General features: G+C 53.2%; 1 protein-coding gene across 1 annotated transcript in view; it reads right to left on the reverse strand.

The window, feature by feature from the left end:
* Window positions 1–21: 21 nt before the first annotated feature.
* LOC102988326 (rap1 GTPase-activating protein 2) overlaps window positions 22–11,783 on the reverse strand; it is a gene marked incomplete at both ends in the record, with an annotated part of 24,352 nt that continues 12,590 nt past the window's right edge. The window contains 4 exons of the mRNA XM_028486544.1: window positions 22–139; window positions 397–510; window positions 3,035–3,153; window positions 4,912–5,049. Coding sequence (XP_028342345.1) covers window positions 22–139; window positions 397–510; window positions 3,035–3,153; window positions 4,912–5,049 — 489 coding nt within the window. The remainder of the gene's footprint in view (window positions 140–396; window positions 511–3,034; window positions 3,154–4,911; window positions 5,050–11,783) is intronic.

Genomic DNA, 11,783 nt, shown 5'->3' on the forward strand with positions numbered 1-11,783 from the left:
GTTGGACGGGGCCACACCTACCCCACTGTCACACTCCTCCATGGCCTCGCCCTCCCCTGCCGTGCTGCTGAAGCTGCTTGTGCTGGAGGAGGAGCGGGAGATGTTGGCTCGGCCATTCTCCTTCAACTTTATGAAGGGCCTGCGGGGAACAGGAAGGCAGGCCCGGGTCACACACCGAGACCCCCGCCACGGCCCTCCCGGGACTGAGGACGAGGCAGGCCTAGCGGGCCTGAGCTCGCCCACCAGCAGCCCCCCGCGTGCACCTGCCGGTGGACTTTTGCGTTCCGGAGGGTTCCCAAGGCAAGAGACGCGGACTCTCAGCTTGCCTGGCGCAAAGCACATATTCCCGGGCCCAGGTGGCTAAAGCCAGCCCCTCCCCCCACCCCGCTCTCTTACTTCTCCTTGCTGGGGCAGATTTCCGGAGAGCTGGGATTGGATGAGGCCTCAGACTTTATCTCCTGAGAAGAGTGTCCGCCCTCTGGGGTCTTCGGGTTGCTGGATGCACTGTCGCTGAGGAAATGAGGATGAAGAGGAGGGGGGCCGTGGGCCCAGCCCCCAACCCACCCCCAGCACTCAGCACCACGGGGACCTGTGGCGCATGGTGGCCCTGCCAGAGCACGGCCACCGGACCTCCGTTCCCAGCCGAGCCCCCCTCAGACACTGCAACAGACAACAGAATTCTCTGCTCCGTCCGGGGGTACTCCAGGCTCCTGGGTGAGCCTCAAGACCTATCAAGCAAGAGTCCTGGCTTGATGTCCCTGAGCCCAAGTCCACCCCCCACCCAAGCTGGCCATCCCACCCGGCAGAGCTCCAGGTCAAGGGCAGGCCACAGAGGGAATGGAAGGGGTCTGGGACATCCACCCAACAGGGAAAAAACCCAGTACACATGGGTTCCTCAGGGTGCTGGCCGGGCCACCAGCTGCTTAACTCCAGGGGACACACTTCACACAGACTGTAAAACGAACACTCTGGATCAGGGTGATGAAGTGGCCCTTGTGCTGGGACATGGGCCACTCTCGGCCTGGGGCTCCAGGGTTTCCTCCTCCTCTAGTTTACCGAAGACCATGCACTGACACCCACTGTTTAGCCGGTGCCCGCTGCTGCGGACATGATGGGCCTGTCCTCAATGCACTTCTGTTTTTATAACAGCTTTATTGAGATATAATCCACATACAATTTACCCATTTAAAGTGTGCAATTCAATGGTTTTTAGTACACCCACAGAGTTGTACAACCATCACCATGATCTAATTTTAGAACATTTTAGTCCCCCCTAAAAGAAACTCTGGACCCACTCACAATCACTGCCCATTCTCCCCTCCCCCTGGCCCCTGGCAACCACTTGTCTACTTTCTGTCTCTATGGATTTTCCCATTTGGGGCATTCCATATAGATGGAATCATACAATATGGTGTGGTCTTTTTGTGACTGACTTCCTCTTTCACTTAGCGTAGTGTTTTCGAGGTTCATCTGTGTTGTAGTAGGTATCAGTACTTCACTCCTTTTTGTTGCAAAATAATATTCCATTCTATGGATATACCACGTTTTATTTACCCATTCAATGAGTGATGAACATTTGGACTGTTTCCACTTTCGGCTATTATGAATAATGCTGCTATGAACATCTGTGTTGCTAGTTTTTATGTAGACACGTGTATTCTTTCTCTCGGGTACATACCTAGGAGTGGAATTGCTGGGACATTTGGTAACTCTCTGTTTAACCCTCTGGTGAACTGCCAGCCTGTTTTCCCAAGCGGTTGCACCATTTTACATTCCCACCAGCTATGCATGAGGGTTCCAAATCCTCCACATCCTTCCCAGCATGTGTTATTATTTATCTTTTTGTTTTATAGACATCCCAGAGCCGAGAGGCGCCTCAATGCACTTTTAATGAGGTCGCTAATGACCTCCTAATTGTCAACCCGAGCAGGGGTTTGGGTCATTGAGCTGGACTTCTCTGCGTGCCTGACACAGCTGCCCCTCCCTACTGGAATGCCTCCTCTCCTGGCCTCTAAGATCCACCCCCTCACCCCTACACCTCCAGGCTCTCTCCTCTCTCATCTTCTTCCCAGTCTTCTTCACTGGCTCTTCTCTCTCCACTTGCCCTTAAACGCAGGTCTTCCCCAGGCATTCTATACACCCCCCTGTGTGGTTGTATTCCTTGGTCCCTCTTTAAACACCACCTCCACCCCCAGGGACTCCCATCTCCTCTTCTCCAGTCAAGGCCTCTCTCCTAAGCTCAAGGCCTGCAGTTCTGACCACCCCCAATTCTGCCCTTCTCTCCTGGGGGGGCCCACAAGGACTCACTCACATGTACAGGTTCCAAACAGAGCTTTGCATCCCCCTCCATAAACCTGCCCCTGGTCCTGCACACCCAAGCTCAGGGGATGGTGCCATCCAGGGCTGCAGACAGACAACTTGGAGGCCTGGACATCAGCCTAAAAGCCTCCCTTTCCCTCACAGGACTGTAAGCTTCTGGAAGGCAGCTTTGCATCTTCTGTAGCTCTGTCAGAGCACTGAGCCCAGCACACGGCAGGCACTCAGCGATGCTGCTTGCCGAATTAAATGACAAGAGGGCTCAGTGATTAAAGGATCAGAAAGACCATTAGCACGAACCAGTTAAGTATGATGCAATATGAGAGGTGCTTTAAAAAAGAGAGAGAGTGAACATCCTAGAAGCCCAGAGGAAAGTTTGATGAACTCCGCCTGGTAGAATCAGGGAAGGTTTCCATAAGAGCGGACATTTGAGTAAACACTGAAAAAGGAGGCAAAGAAAAAAAAAGAATCCAAGCAGTGTTTCTAGTTTGGGGCAAAAGGCAACAAGGACAACTTTGGAAAGTCCCGTGCAGAGACCAGGCAAATGTGCCTCGGTGGATAAGGAGCTGAGTGGGTGACGGGGGTGTGCAGGTCCCTGAAGGAGGGACCAGGGTCAAAAGGAAGGCATCTCCTGAACCTACGCAAAGCCCTCCCCAAGGACGGCAGCTGACGGCTGCAGCAGTGGTGAGAGCTGACAAACCCCACAAGGGACAGTTACCATCGTGTCCGGCTGTCCCCTTGGCCTTCAGAGCCCGTGTGCAGACGGGGGAAGAGCCCCGACCTCCGCTTGATGGGGCTCCGTGACTGGTTCTTCGCTGTTGCCACAGCCACCGGAGGCTGCCAATGAAACCGCCAGAATGAGTGCTGACCACACCCCAAAACCCAGCTCTCCTTCCTCTTAGCCCCCTTTCTGGCCTACAATAGGTCCTGCAATCCCCAGCTGGTCTGGAGGAGATCCCAGAAAACAGCGAGCCAGCCAGGAAGGTTGGGATCTAGTAATGGGATCTGGGACCCTAAGATTCAAGCCACCTGCAGCACATTTTCCTGTGTTCTTAAGCCAAACCTTGTGGCCCCAGGTAACAATCTACCAAAGACCAGAATTCTTGGAGGAACATGAGGTCAGGGCCACCCTAAGGAGAGCCCTGCATTATTTATAAGGACAGGATGACTCGGGGTCACAGACTGAGAACCACAAAGCTGAGAGCCCAGGGAGAGACCTGGTCCAGCCTCACGCTTTACCAACGAAAAAGCTACGGAGCCGAGGGGCGAGGAGACTCGGCCAAGGTCATAATAGCAAATCACCAGCAGGTGAGCACAAGAGCCCAGGGCTCCTGACTCTCCATCAGCCGCTCACAAAGAAATGCGTCCAAGCTGGTGTCACAATAATAAGACAGATTGGGAGCAGCAGAATCTGGTCCACACGCAGCCCCGGGCAAAGGGAGCCCCCCAAGAACGTGGCTCCGCTTCAGCCACACACGGGGGGACCATGGAGAGGTGGGAGACTGAGGAGGGGGAGACAAGAGCCTACAGCCAATCTCTAGAGCCCACCAGGCTTCTAACCGAGGCCCCAACTTCTGCCATCCACATGCTGTGCAACCTTGGGTAAGTGACAAAACTCTCTGGGCCTCAGTCTCTTCATCCACAGAATGAAAATAACTGCTCTGCCCTGCTCACTTCACAGACGTTCTGGGAAGAACAAGATAATAGCTATGAAAATATCTGGTAAGTTAAATGAATTATGCAAGACCATTTAAAATACTAATCATTGGTATCATGGTGGACGTGTTCCACTATGAAAAGAAAAAAGAAAAGAGGGGAAAGGAAAGGAAGAGAAGAGAAGAGAAAAAAAAAAAGAAAGAAAGAAAAGACTAGTCTATACAAATCCAAAGTCACTTTGCTTTTTAAAAGGACTGACTGGTTCCTTCCCTGGCCAGCCCCTGGTGTGAGCAGACCGCACTCAGACCCACAGACCTGCCAGGCTCTTTCCTTGGGAACCATAACCACACAGTGACTAAGAGCTTCGACTTTGGATCAGGGAGACCTGCATTCAGATCTCAGCTCTCCAGCTTACCTGAGTGACCTGCGGCAAGTTACTTAAAACCTCTGGGCCTCCTTCTCCTCAAGGAGGAATGGAGAACAAACGCATCAATACCCACCTCAGACAGCTGTCACAGGATCGGATGAGATAATGTCCGTGACTTAGCCCAGTGCCCGGTGCACAGCAAGGGGAGGGCAGCTACTGTTATCATTAACAATAACAAAGCAAGGACACTCTTCCCACAGTCACGGGTCCCAAGCTCCCGAGCAAAGAAACTCGCTTCAGGCCCATTTTGCAGGGTTGGCCCTCAGGAGGAGGCCCAGTTGTTGAGGAAACTCAGAGAACAGGACGACGAGAGGGCCTCTAGGTCGGGCCAGCCCCAGGCGCTGCCTGGGATGGAGGCTCCATTTCAGAGGGCAGGGCCTGGGTTCACCTCCAAAACAGCCTCAGTTTCCCTCTGTCATCACTAGTCTCATCACCTGGCCCAAGCCTCCCGTACTGAGGCTTGGGGGACCCTCCCCAGGACCCATGTGCTGCCCAGGGCCTGCGGCTCTCACCGAGAAGGTAGTCTTGGTGACCTCCATGCTGTTATGGGAGATGCCCCCGCTGAGGCTGCCGGGGATGCCCCCACCATGCTGCTTCTTCTGGCTGCTCACCATGGTCTCCATGGAGTGGCTGCGTACACGGATGGCCCTCTGTGGGGAGAGCAGGTGACAGGGGCCTAAGGGTTGGAGTCTGGTCCCTCTAGATGACCCTGTCCCACTTGACAGGGTCTGCAGACACAGCCTTCAGCCTGCGCACACATATTCACACACACACACACACACACACACACACACACACACACTCTTTCTCTCTCTCTCTCAGTGGCCCACACTACATTCACTACAGTTTGCAGAGAATTTTCACATATTCCATCCTATGCTCTGAGAATGGGTGGCTCTTTGCAGGCAGAGGCGAGGGAGGACACCGGCCAGGGAGAGTCTGAGGGGTCAGTGCCCCGGCTCCCAGCAAGGTGGACAAAGGCTGTTATCCTCATCTTACAGGTGAGGCAAGTGAGGTTTGGACAGCTCACTAAACCCAGGTGACCCTGGTCTAGTTACCACCTCTCCAAGCTACAGCTTCCTTATCTAAAACGGGAATGATGTGCTCCATGCAGGATCCCGCAACGTGACTCTTTGTTTTGCAGAAAGCTAAGTGCGCTTCTGTGTTTAAACACCGGATATCCCTTCTGCCGTCATCCCGAAGCGCACTTTGTGCAACGTGGAATACGTTCACCTTGCTGAACCGTAAGGAGCTCTTACTATTCTGTGCATCAAGCCTTCCCTCACACCTGCAGAGGCTTAAGAGGTTGTGAAGACAAGCCTGCAACCTGGCACAGCTGCTAGTGGAGGAGATGCGTCTCTGGGAGCACAGACCTGCTCAGGCCCACTTAGGGCCACCAAAGAGCAAAGGGTACGTGGGCAAACAGTGAAGTGTCCAGGAGGAGACAACCAGGACGGTCAGGGGCTTGTCACAGAGCATGCAAGGATGAGAAGAGCTAAAATCAAGACTGCTGAGCCAGCAGCAGGGAGGGACCTGCAGGCCTACGTTGGTCTGGAACTGGACCCAAGGGCAGTGGCAGTTCTCAGATCGACCCAAGGGAGGATTTCCTGACAAGGGAAGTCCCACAGGATCCTACCTACCATGTGGATGATGCTCCGTGGTTCTGGAGGCCTTCCAAGATGACCTGAGAGTCTAGCAAGGGAAGTTTCTCTCTAGTAACCCCCAAACCCTCCCATCACTTCCCTTTAATCACTCATTCGGTAACTCAATAATACAGCCAGGTGGCAATGCAGCTTAGCAGTCACAAGCATGGAGTGCCAGGGTCCAACTGCCAGAATTTATATCTGGGGTCTCTGCTCCATCACCCATTAGCTGGTGCCCCTGGTAGCTTCCTCATCTTTTCTGAGACTTGCTTGTGGAACGGGATGGAGGAAATCTACACTGTGGGGCTGTGGTGAGCAGAGCTCTTAGCAGAGGGCCCGGCACATCGTAAGTACCCCATAAATGTGGCTATTCTTATGGTTAATCATAAGCATTTGTTGCGTACTTCTCGTGTGCCCGGCACTGTGCCAGGAACTGGGAGAATAACGGGAAGGGAGTCAAAGAAGTGGAAGACACAGCCCCTACCTCCAAGGAACATACAAGTCAGCTGGGGAACAAGACACGTTCCTGCAAGTAGGGCAATGCTAAAGACCCCGGGGGCGCCCTCTGCATTCATTAGTCATCCAAGGCCCCAAGGCCTCAGGTCCGTGTGCAAAGACACACCGATGCGGATATCACTAGTTGCTCACATACAGCTGCCATCCCCCTGCCCCCACGTCCCTTGCTGGCAGAGCCACTGCTGATCCAATGTCCCCCTCTTCCTCCATGAGACAAAGGAGTAAATCATGATCCATCTAAGGTAGTCACATCACCCATCCCCTTGCCAGCGGAACATGAAGGGACATCTGCTGGGGGCTTTGAGGAAAGGTTTCCTCAGCGTTCCCCAAAGGGATGTGACTTGTCTGCTCCTGAAACCGTAGCAGCCACCTTGGGGCCGTGAGGGGTCAAGCCTGAGAGGTAAAGCTGACGAGCAGGGGATGGCAGAGGGGGAAGCGGAAGGAGCCCGGATGACCGTGAGCCACCTTGGGCCCTGCTTTAAGGGAACTAATGGATCGTCCTTATTGTGTGAGCCAGCAGAACCTCAGCTCCAGAAAACTGACGTAGAAGGACGCTGCTCTCATCCTCACTGGGTTCCTTCCCGCACTCGCACACACGTGTCAGCTTACACACTCCACGTGCCAACCTCCAGATGGTCTCGTGTGGAAGAACTAACCTCCTTCCCTCCCTTGAAGTATCGAGAGAAGAGCTTGGTCTACGGCAAGGTGGCCCCAAGAAATTAGCACGAATGTGGCTCCCAACCCAAACAGCAGATACCCCTGGGGTCTCCGTCCAAGGTCAGGAATTCTCTAAGCTCTGACCCCGCCAAGGACCACAACCCACCTGCCTTTCTGTCCTGACGAGGGAAGCTGATTCAGAAAGGAGGACCGTTTGCAAATAAGCATGGAGCCTACCAGCCTTGTATTCCTGATGTCACCTAGGCTCTCCCGTCTGAGCCAAAGACACCCCTTAAGGGACCTCATCTCTCTCCCTCTCCCTCCCTTTCTAGACCACAGAACAGAGTCACCTAGCAACAGTTTCCTGCAACATGGTTAAAACAGCCAGCACATTCTATTCATTTCATCCCGCAAAGATCATTAAGTCACAAACCCTTTGGAGAACTGAGGGCAGGAGAGGTGGGGTACCACCCTGAGGGGTCCCTGGATAAACATCAAGGTTCCTTAAATGAGTCAAGCGCTCCATAAATCTCAGCATCATTTCATTCCATTGGTGCCCTCATGTGCCGCCACCACTACGGTGATCAACAATTACATGTCAATTAATCATTTATATTGTAATCTGTTCCTTGGTGTCTCTTTCCAGAGAAGACTTGACATGGGTCATAAGCCCTGTGTGATGGTATCTGGTCTACTGAGCTCCACATACATGATCTTATTTAATCCTGCCACTCTGCGATGCAGAGAGGATGGCACGGATAGAAAAAGTCCCGGGACTTCCCTGGTGGCGCAGTGGTTAAGAATCCGCCTGCCAGTACCCGGGACATGGGTTCGAGCCCCGGTCTGGGAAGATCCCACATGCCACGGAGCAACTAAGCCGTGCGCCACAACTACTGAGCCTGTGCTCTAGGGCCCACGAGCCACAGCTACTGAGCCCACGTGCCTCAATTACTGAAGCCCGTGTGCCTAGAACCCTGCTCCTCAACAAGAGAAGCCACCGCAGTGAGAAGCCCGCGCACCACAACGAAGAGTGGCCCCCCCACCAAGGGGGCTTCCCTGGTGGCGCAGTGGTTGAGAGTCCGCCTGCCGATGCAGGGGACACGGGTTCGTGCCCCGGTCCGGGAAGATCCCACATGCCGCGGAGCGGCTGGGCCCGTGAGCCATGGCCGCTGAGCCTGCGCGTCCGGAGCCTGTGCTCCGCGGCGGGAGAGGCCACAGCAGTGAAAGGCCCGCGTACCACAAAAAAAAAAAAAAAAAAAAAAAAAAAAAAAGAGTAGCCCCCGCTCGCCGCAACTAGAGAAAGCCCGCGTGCAGCAACGAAGACCCAATGCGGCCAAATATAAATAAATAAAAGAAAAGGTCCCTAAAGGTAAAAGATTACCCAGGTCACACCTCAGGTAAGAGATGGAGCAGGACCCAAATCAGAACCTGGGCCCCAGATAGAAGGGTCCCAGGATCCCCAAAAGTGCTCCATATTGAACATATAGTTCAACTGGTTGAGGGACTAAGGGTGATCAGAAACCATGGAGCTTTAGCACCTCTCCCCCCAGACATCTCCAGCAGTCTGGGAGGAATCTTCTTGAATGCCCTTGGTGCTGCTGTCTGAGTCAACAAGATAAGCTGGAGGAGATAATGGGCCGACATGGAACTCCAGGGATGTGCAGGGGGGCCATCTGCTGTTCAAAGCAAAAAGGAAGGTTTTTTTTTTTTTTTTTTTAATTTTATTTATTTATTTGCTTGTGGTTTTTTTTTGGCTGCCTTGGGTCTTCGTTGCTGCGCACGGGCTTTCTCTAGCTGCGGCGAGAGGGGGTTACTCTTCATTGCGGTACGCGGGCTTCTCATTGTCGTGGCTTCTCTTGTTGCAGAGCACGGGCTCTAGGCACGCAGGCTTCAGTAGCTGTGTCTTGCGAGCTCTTGAGCACAGGCTCAGAAGTTGTGGCACACGGACTTAGTTGCTCCGCGGCATGTGGGATCTTCCCGGACCAGGGCTCGAACCCGTGTCCCTTGCATTGGCAGGCGGATTCTTAACCACCGCGCCACCAGGGAAGCCCAGGAAGGGGTTTGAGTGCTGGTTCTTCCCAGCACAGTATGTGAACCTTTTGGAGACAGTCCCCTCGTCTGTAAACACGAGGATGACATGAGACGGGATGTGTCCACATGACCGGACACCTGGTGTGTTACCTGCTTGCTCAGGGTCAGCCCTCCTCCCCCACGCTTAGGGACCGAAGGAGAGAGAGACTACGGCTACCTCAAAACCCTAAAATAATGCTTGATTTGGACAAAATCACCCAGTGACAAGGTCTCAAGTATTCCACGTTTCAGTGGGATATAGAGCTGGAAGTACAAGCCTTTTCAAGCTGGGCAGAAGATCAGGTAAAGGGTGAAGACAAGATGGAGGGCAGGGAAGAGGGAGGCAGGAGGGAAAAGGCACGTGAAGCCTTTGCAGGGGCGTCAGCTCTGCAGGGACCATCTGGACCCGCTCCCACTCAGCCCCTGTACCTCCAGGCCATGGTGCACCACTCCTCTGCCTGCATCTTCCCAGGGGCAGGCTGCTCACTGCTTTCAAGGCTGCCTGTTCCAGCAGCGGACAGCCTGACCTTGGGAAAGGCCTTCCGTGCACTGACCTGAAATCTTACCATTTCTGGTTCCTGGAGTCTTAGACTTGTCCATTCCACATTTCACACAGCTGTCCCTACCTGTCCTCACAGTCTGCTCTCCTCCCAGCCAATCACCATCCCCAGTCACCAGGGTTTCCCTGCCCTCAGCTCACCTCCCGGCTTACCTTCGAAAGAGTTCTCCTTTGGGGGAGTCAGAAAAGAGAGAGGGAGTCACTTTCTCGGTACCTGCTATGTCACTTCGTTTCAGCCAGTTGGTATCATCGAGGGAGCATGTCTCCTCTGGGTCAACCACAAGGCTCGCTTGCTTAAATGGGTTTCGTGAGTGTTTCAATTTGACACACTCAACTTAAGGGACACAGTGCACAGGTACCAGGCATGCAACAGACGCAGGGGCCCTTGGAGAGAAAGATGCTAATTGCTGTCCTGCTGAGATGGCTCCTAATCAGGAAGTACTAGGTCCAGAACAGGGTCTTCTGTCCCTCTAGCAGCCCAACGGGAGATGGAACTATCCCTCTGCATCTCCACGCCGAAAGACCAGAGCTCCAATCCGTGAGCTACAGGGCTGCCCTGCCTGCAGGTACTTCTGCAGGGATTTCTGCAGCCTGGTGCTCCTTTCCTGCCACTAGGGGTCAGATCAGACCAGTGCATCAACTATCACAGTCCCTCAGATGCTAGGAGAAAGTCACCTGACAACTCCCTGCTTGCTGTGGTCCCAGTTCCAATGACACTGGGTGACCTTCCCCTCCCTGGTCCTCCATCCCCTTTCTGCATGATGAGGTCAGCAGAGGACAGGGCTAGCTCAGTGTTTCTTAAAACATGGCTCACATTTGTTTTAGGTACAAAGCATGTGGAGATACATCAAGTAGCATCACTCACTTCATTATGGACCAATAAAAACACCATGAACAGCTGGCAGTGCCTGAGAATGACATTTGAGAACAACTGTCTAGAGATCAGTATTTTTCAAAGGTGAGTAATGTACACTCCTTTATATAGAAAACTCTTCTTGCAAGACTCCAAAAATATGTCCATGGACCTCCAACAGCAGTGGTCCCATGGACTGCAGTTGCAATAAACCTACTTATTCCATAGGAACGTCTTTTAATTGTGAGTTTAATGGCAAATATATATTTAATCTAAATATATATTTAGATTATCACCCAAAGTAAAAATGCTAAATTTTAAACTGTTCGTAGAACTGGCAGATTCCTGAGAATATCTCCAAGCACCTCAGTTTGAGAAGCAGGTGTAGATGTCCATTAACCAATGGTTCTGTTTCTCATGAGAGAAAAGCTTAAATTAGAGCCAGTGGGATTGAAGTAAGATGTGAAGAGCTAATCTAAGTAGTGTGAGGTGCCAGGCAGCACAGCCCAGGGCAGTGATGGGTCTGCTCCTTGGGACAGAGACAGAGGGTCACCGCCCTGGATAGTGGGGGAATAACAGTCACAGAGGCAAGGGCAGAGATGGCTGAGACCACTTTTAGCCCTGGGAATTCTTAGTTATGTTTCCCTGAACCTGTGAGATGAAAATTTGACAGGAACGACATGAAACGTGCAACTTTTCTTCCTGGAGTCACTTCATGCACCATTCCTACAAGCGGGATCCCACGGAGGTCTGGGTGAGGGACTCCAAGGGAGTGCCAATGATTCTGACACACAGCACCATCCGAGGGGCCCACGAAGAAATACCAAAACTAGAAACAGTTTCCTGAGCTGGGTCAGACCACAGGCCTGGCCACAGGCAAGACCCAAACATCAGAATCCCTCAAGCCACTGGGCTCCATGCTGCTAAGCCTGGCCTGCCCCCAGCTTGGGAGACGTGAGGGCAATGACGGAAGGGACAGGGCAAAAAGAGTAAACCCGGGCTTCCCTGGTGGCGCAGTGGTTGGGGGTCCGCCTGCCGATGCAGGGGACACGGGTTCGTGCCCCGGTCCGGGAAGATCCCACATGC

This window comes from Physeter macrocephalus, unplaced genomic scaffold (genome assembly GCF_002837175.3).
Source record: "Physeter macrocephalus isolate SW-GA unplaced genomic scaffold, ASM283717v5 random_1649, whole genome shotgun sequence".
NCBI classification, from domain to species: Eukaryota; Metazoa; Chordata; class Mammalia; order Artiodactyla; family Physeteridae; genus Physeter; species Physeter macrocephalus.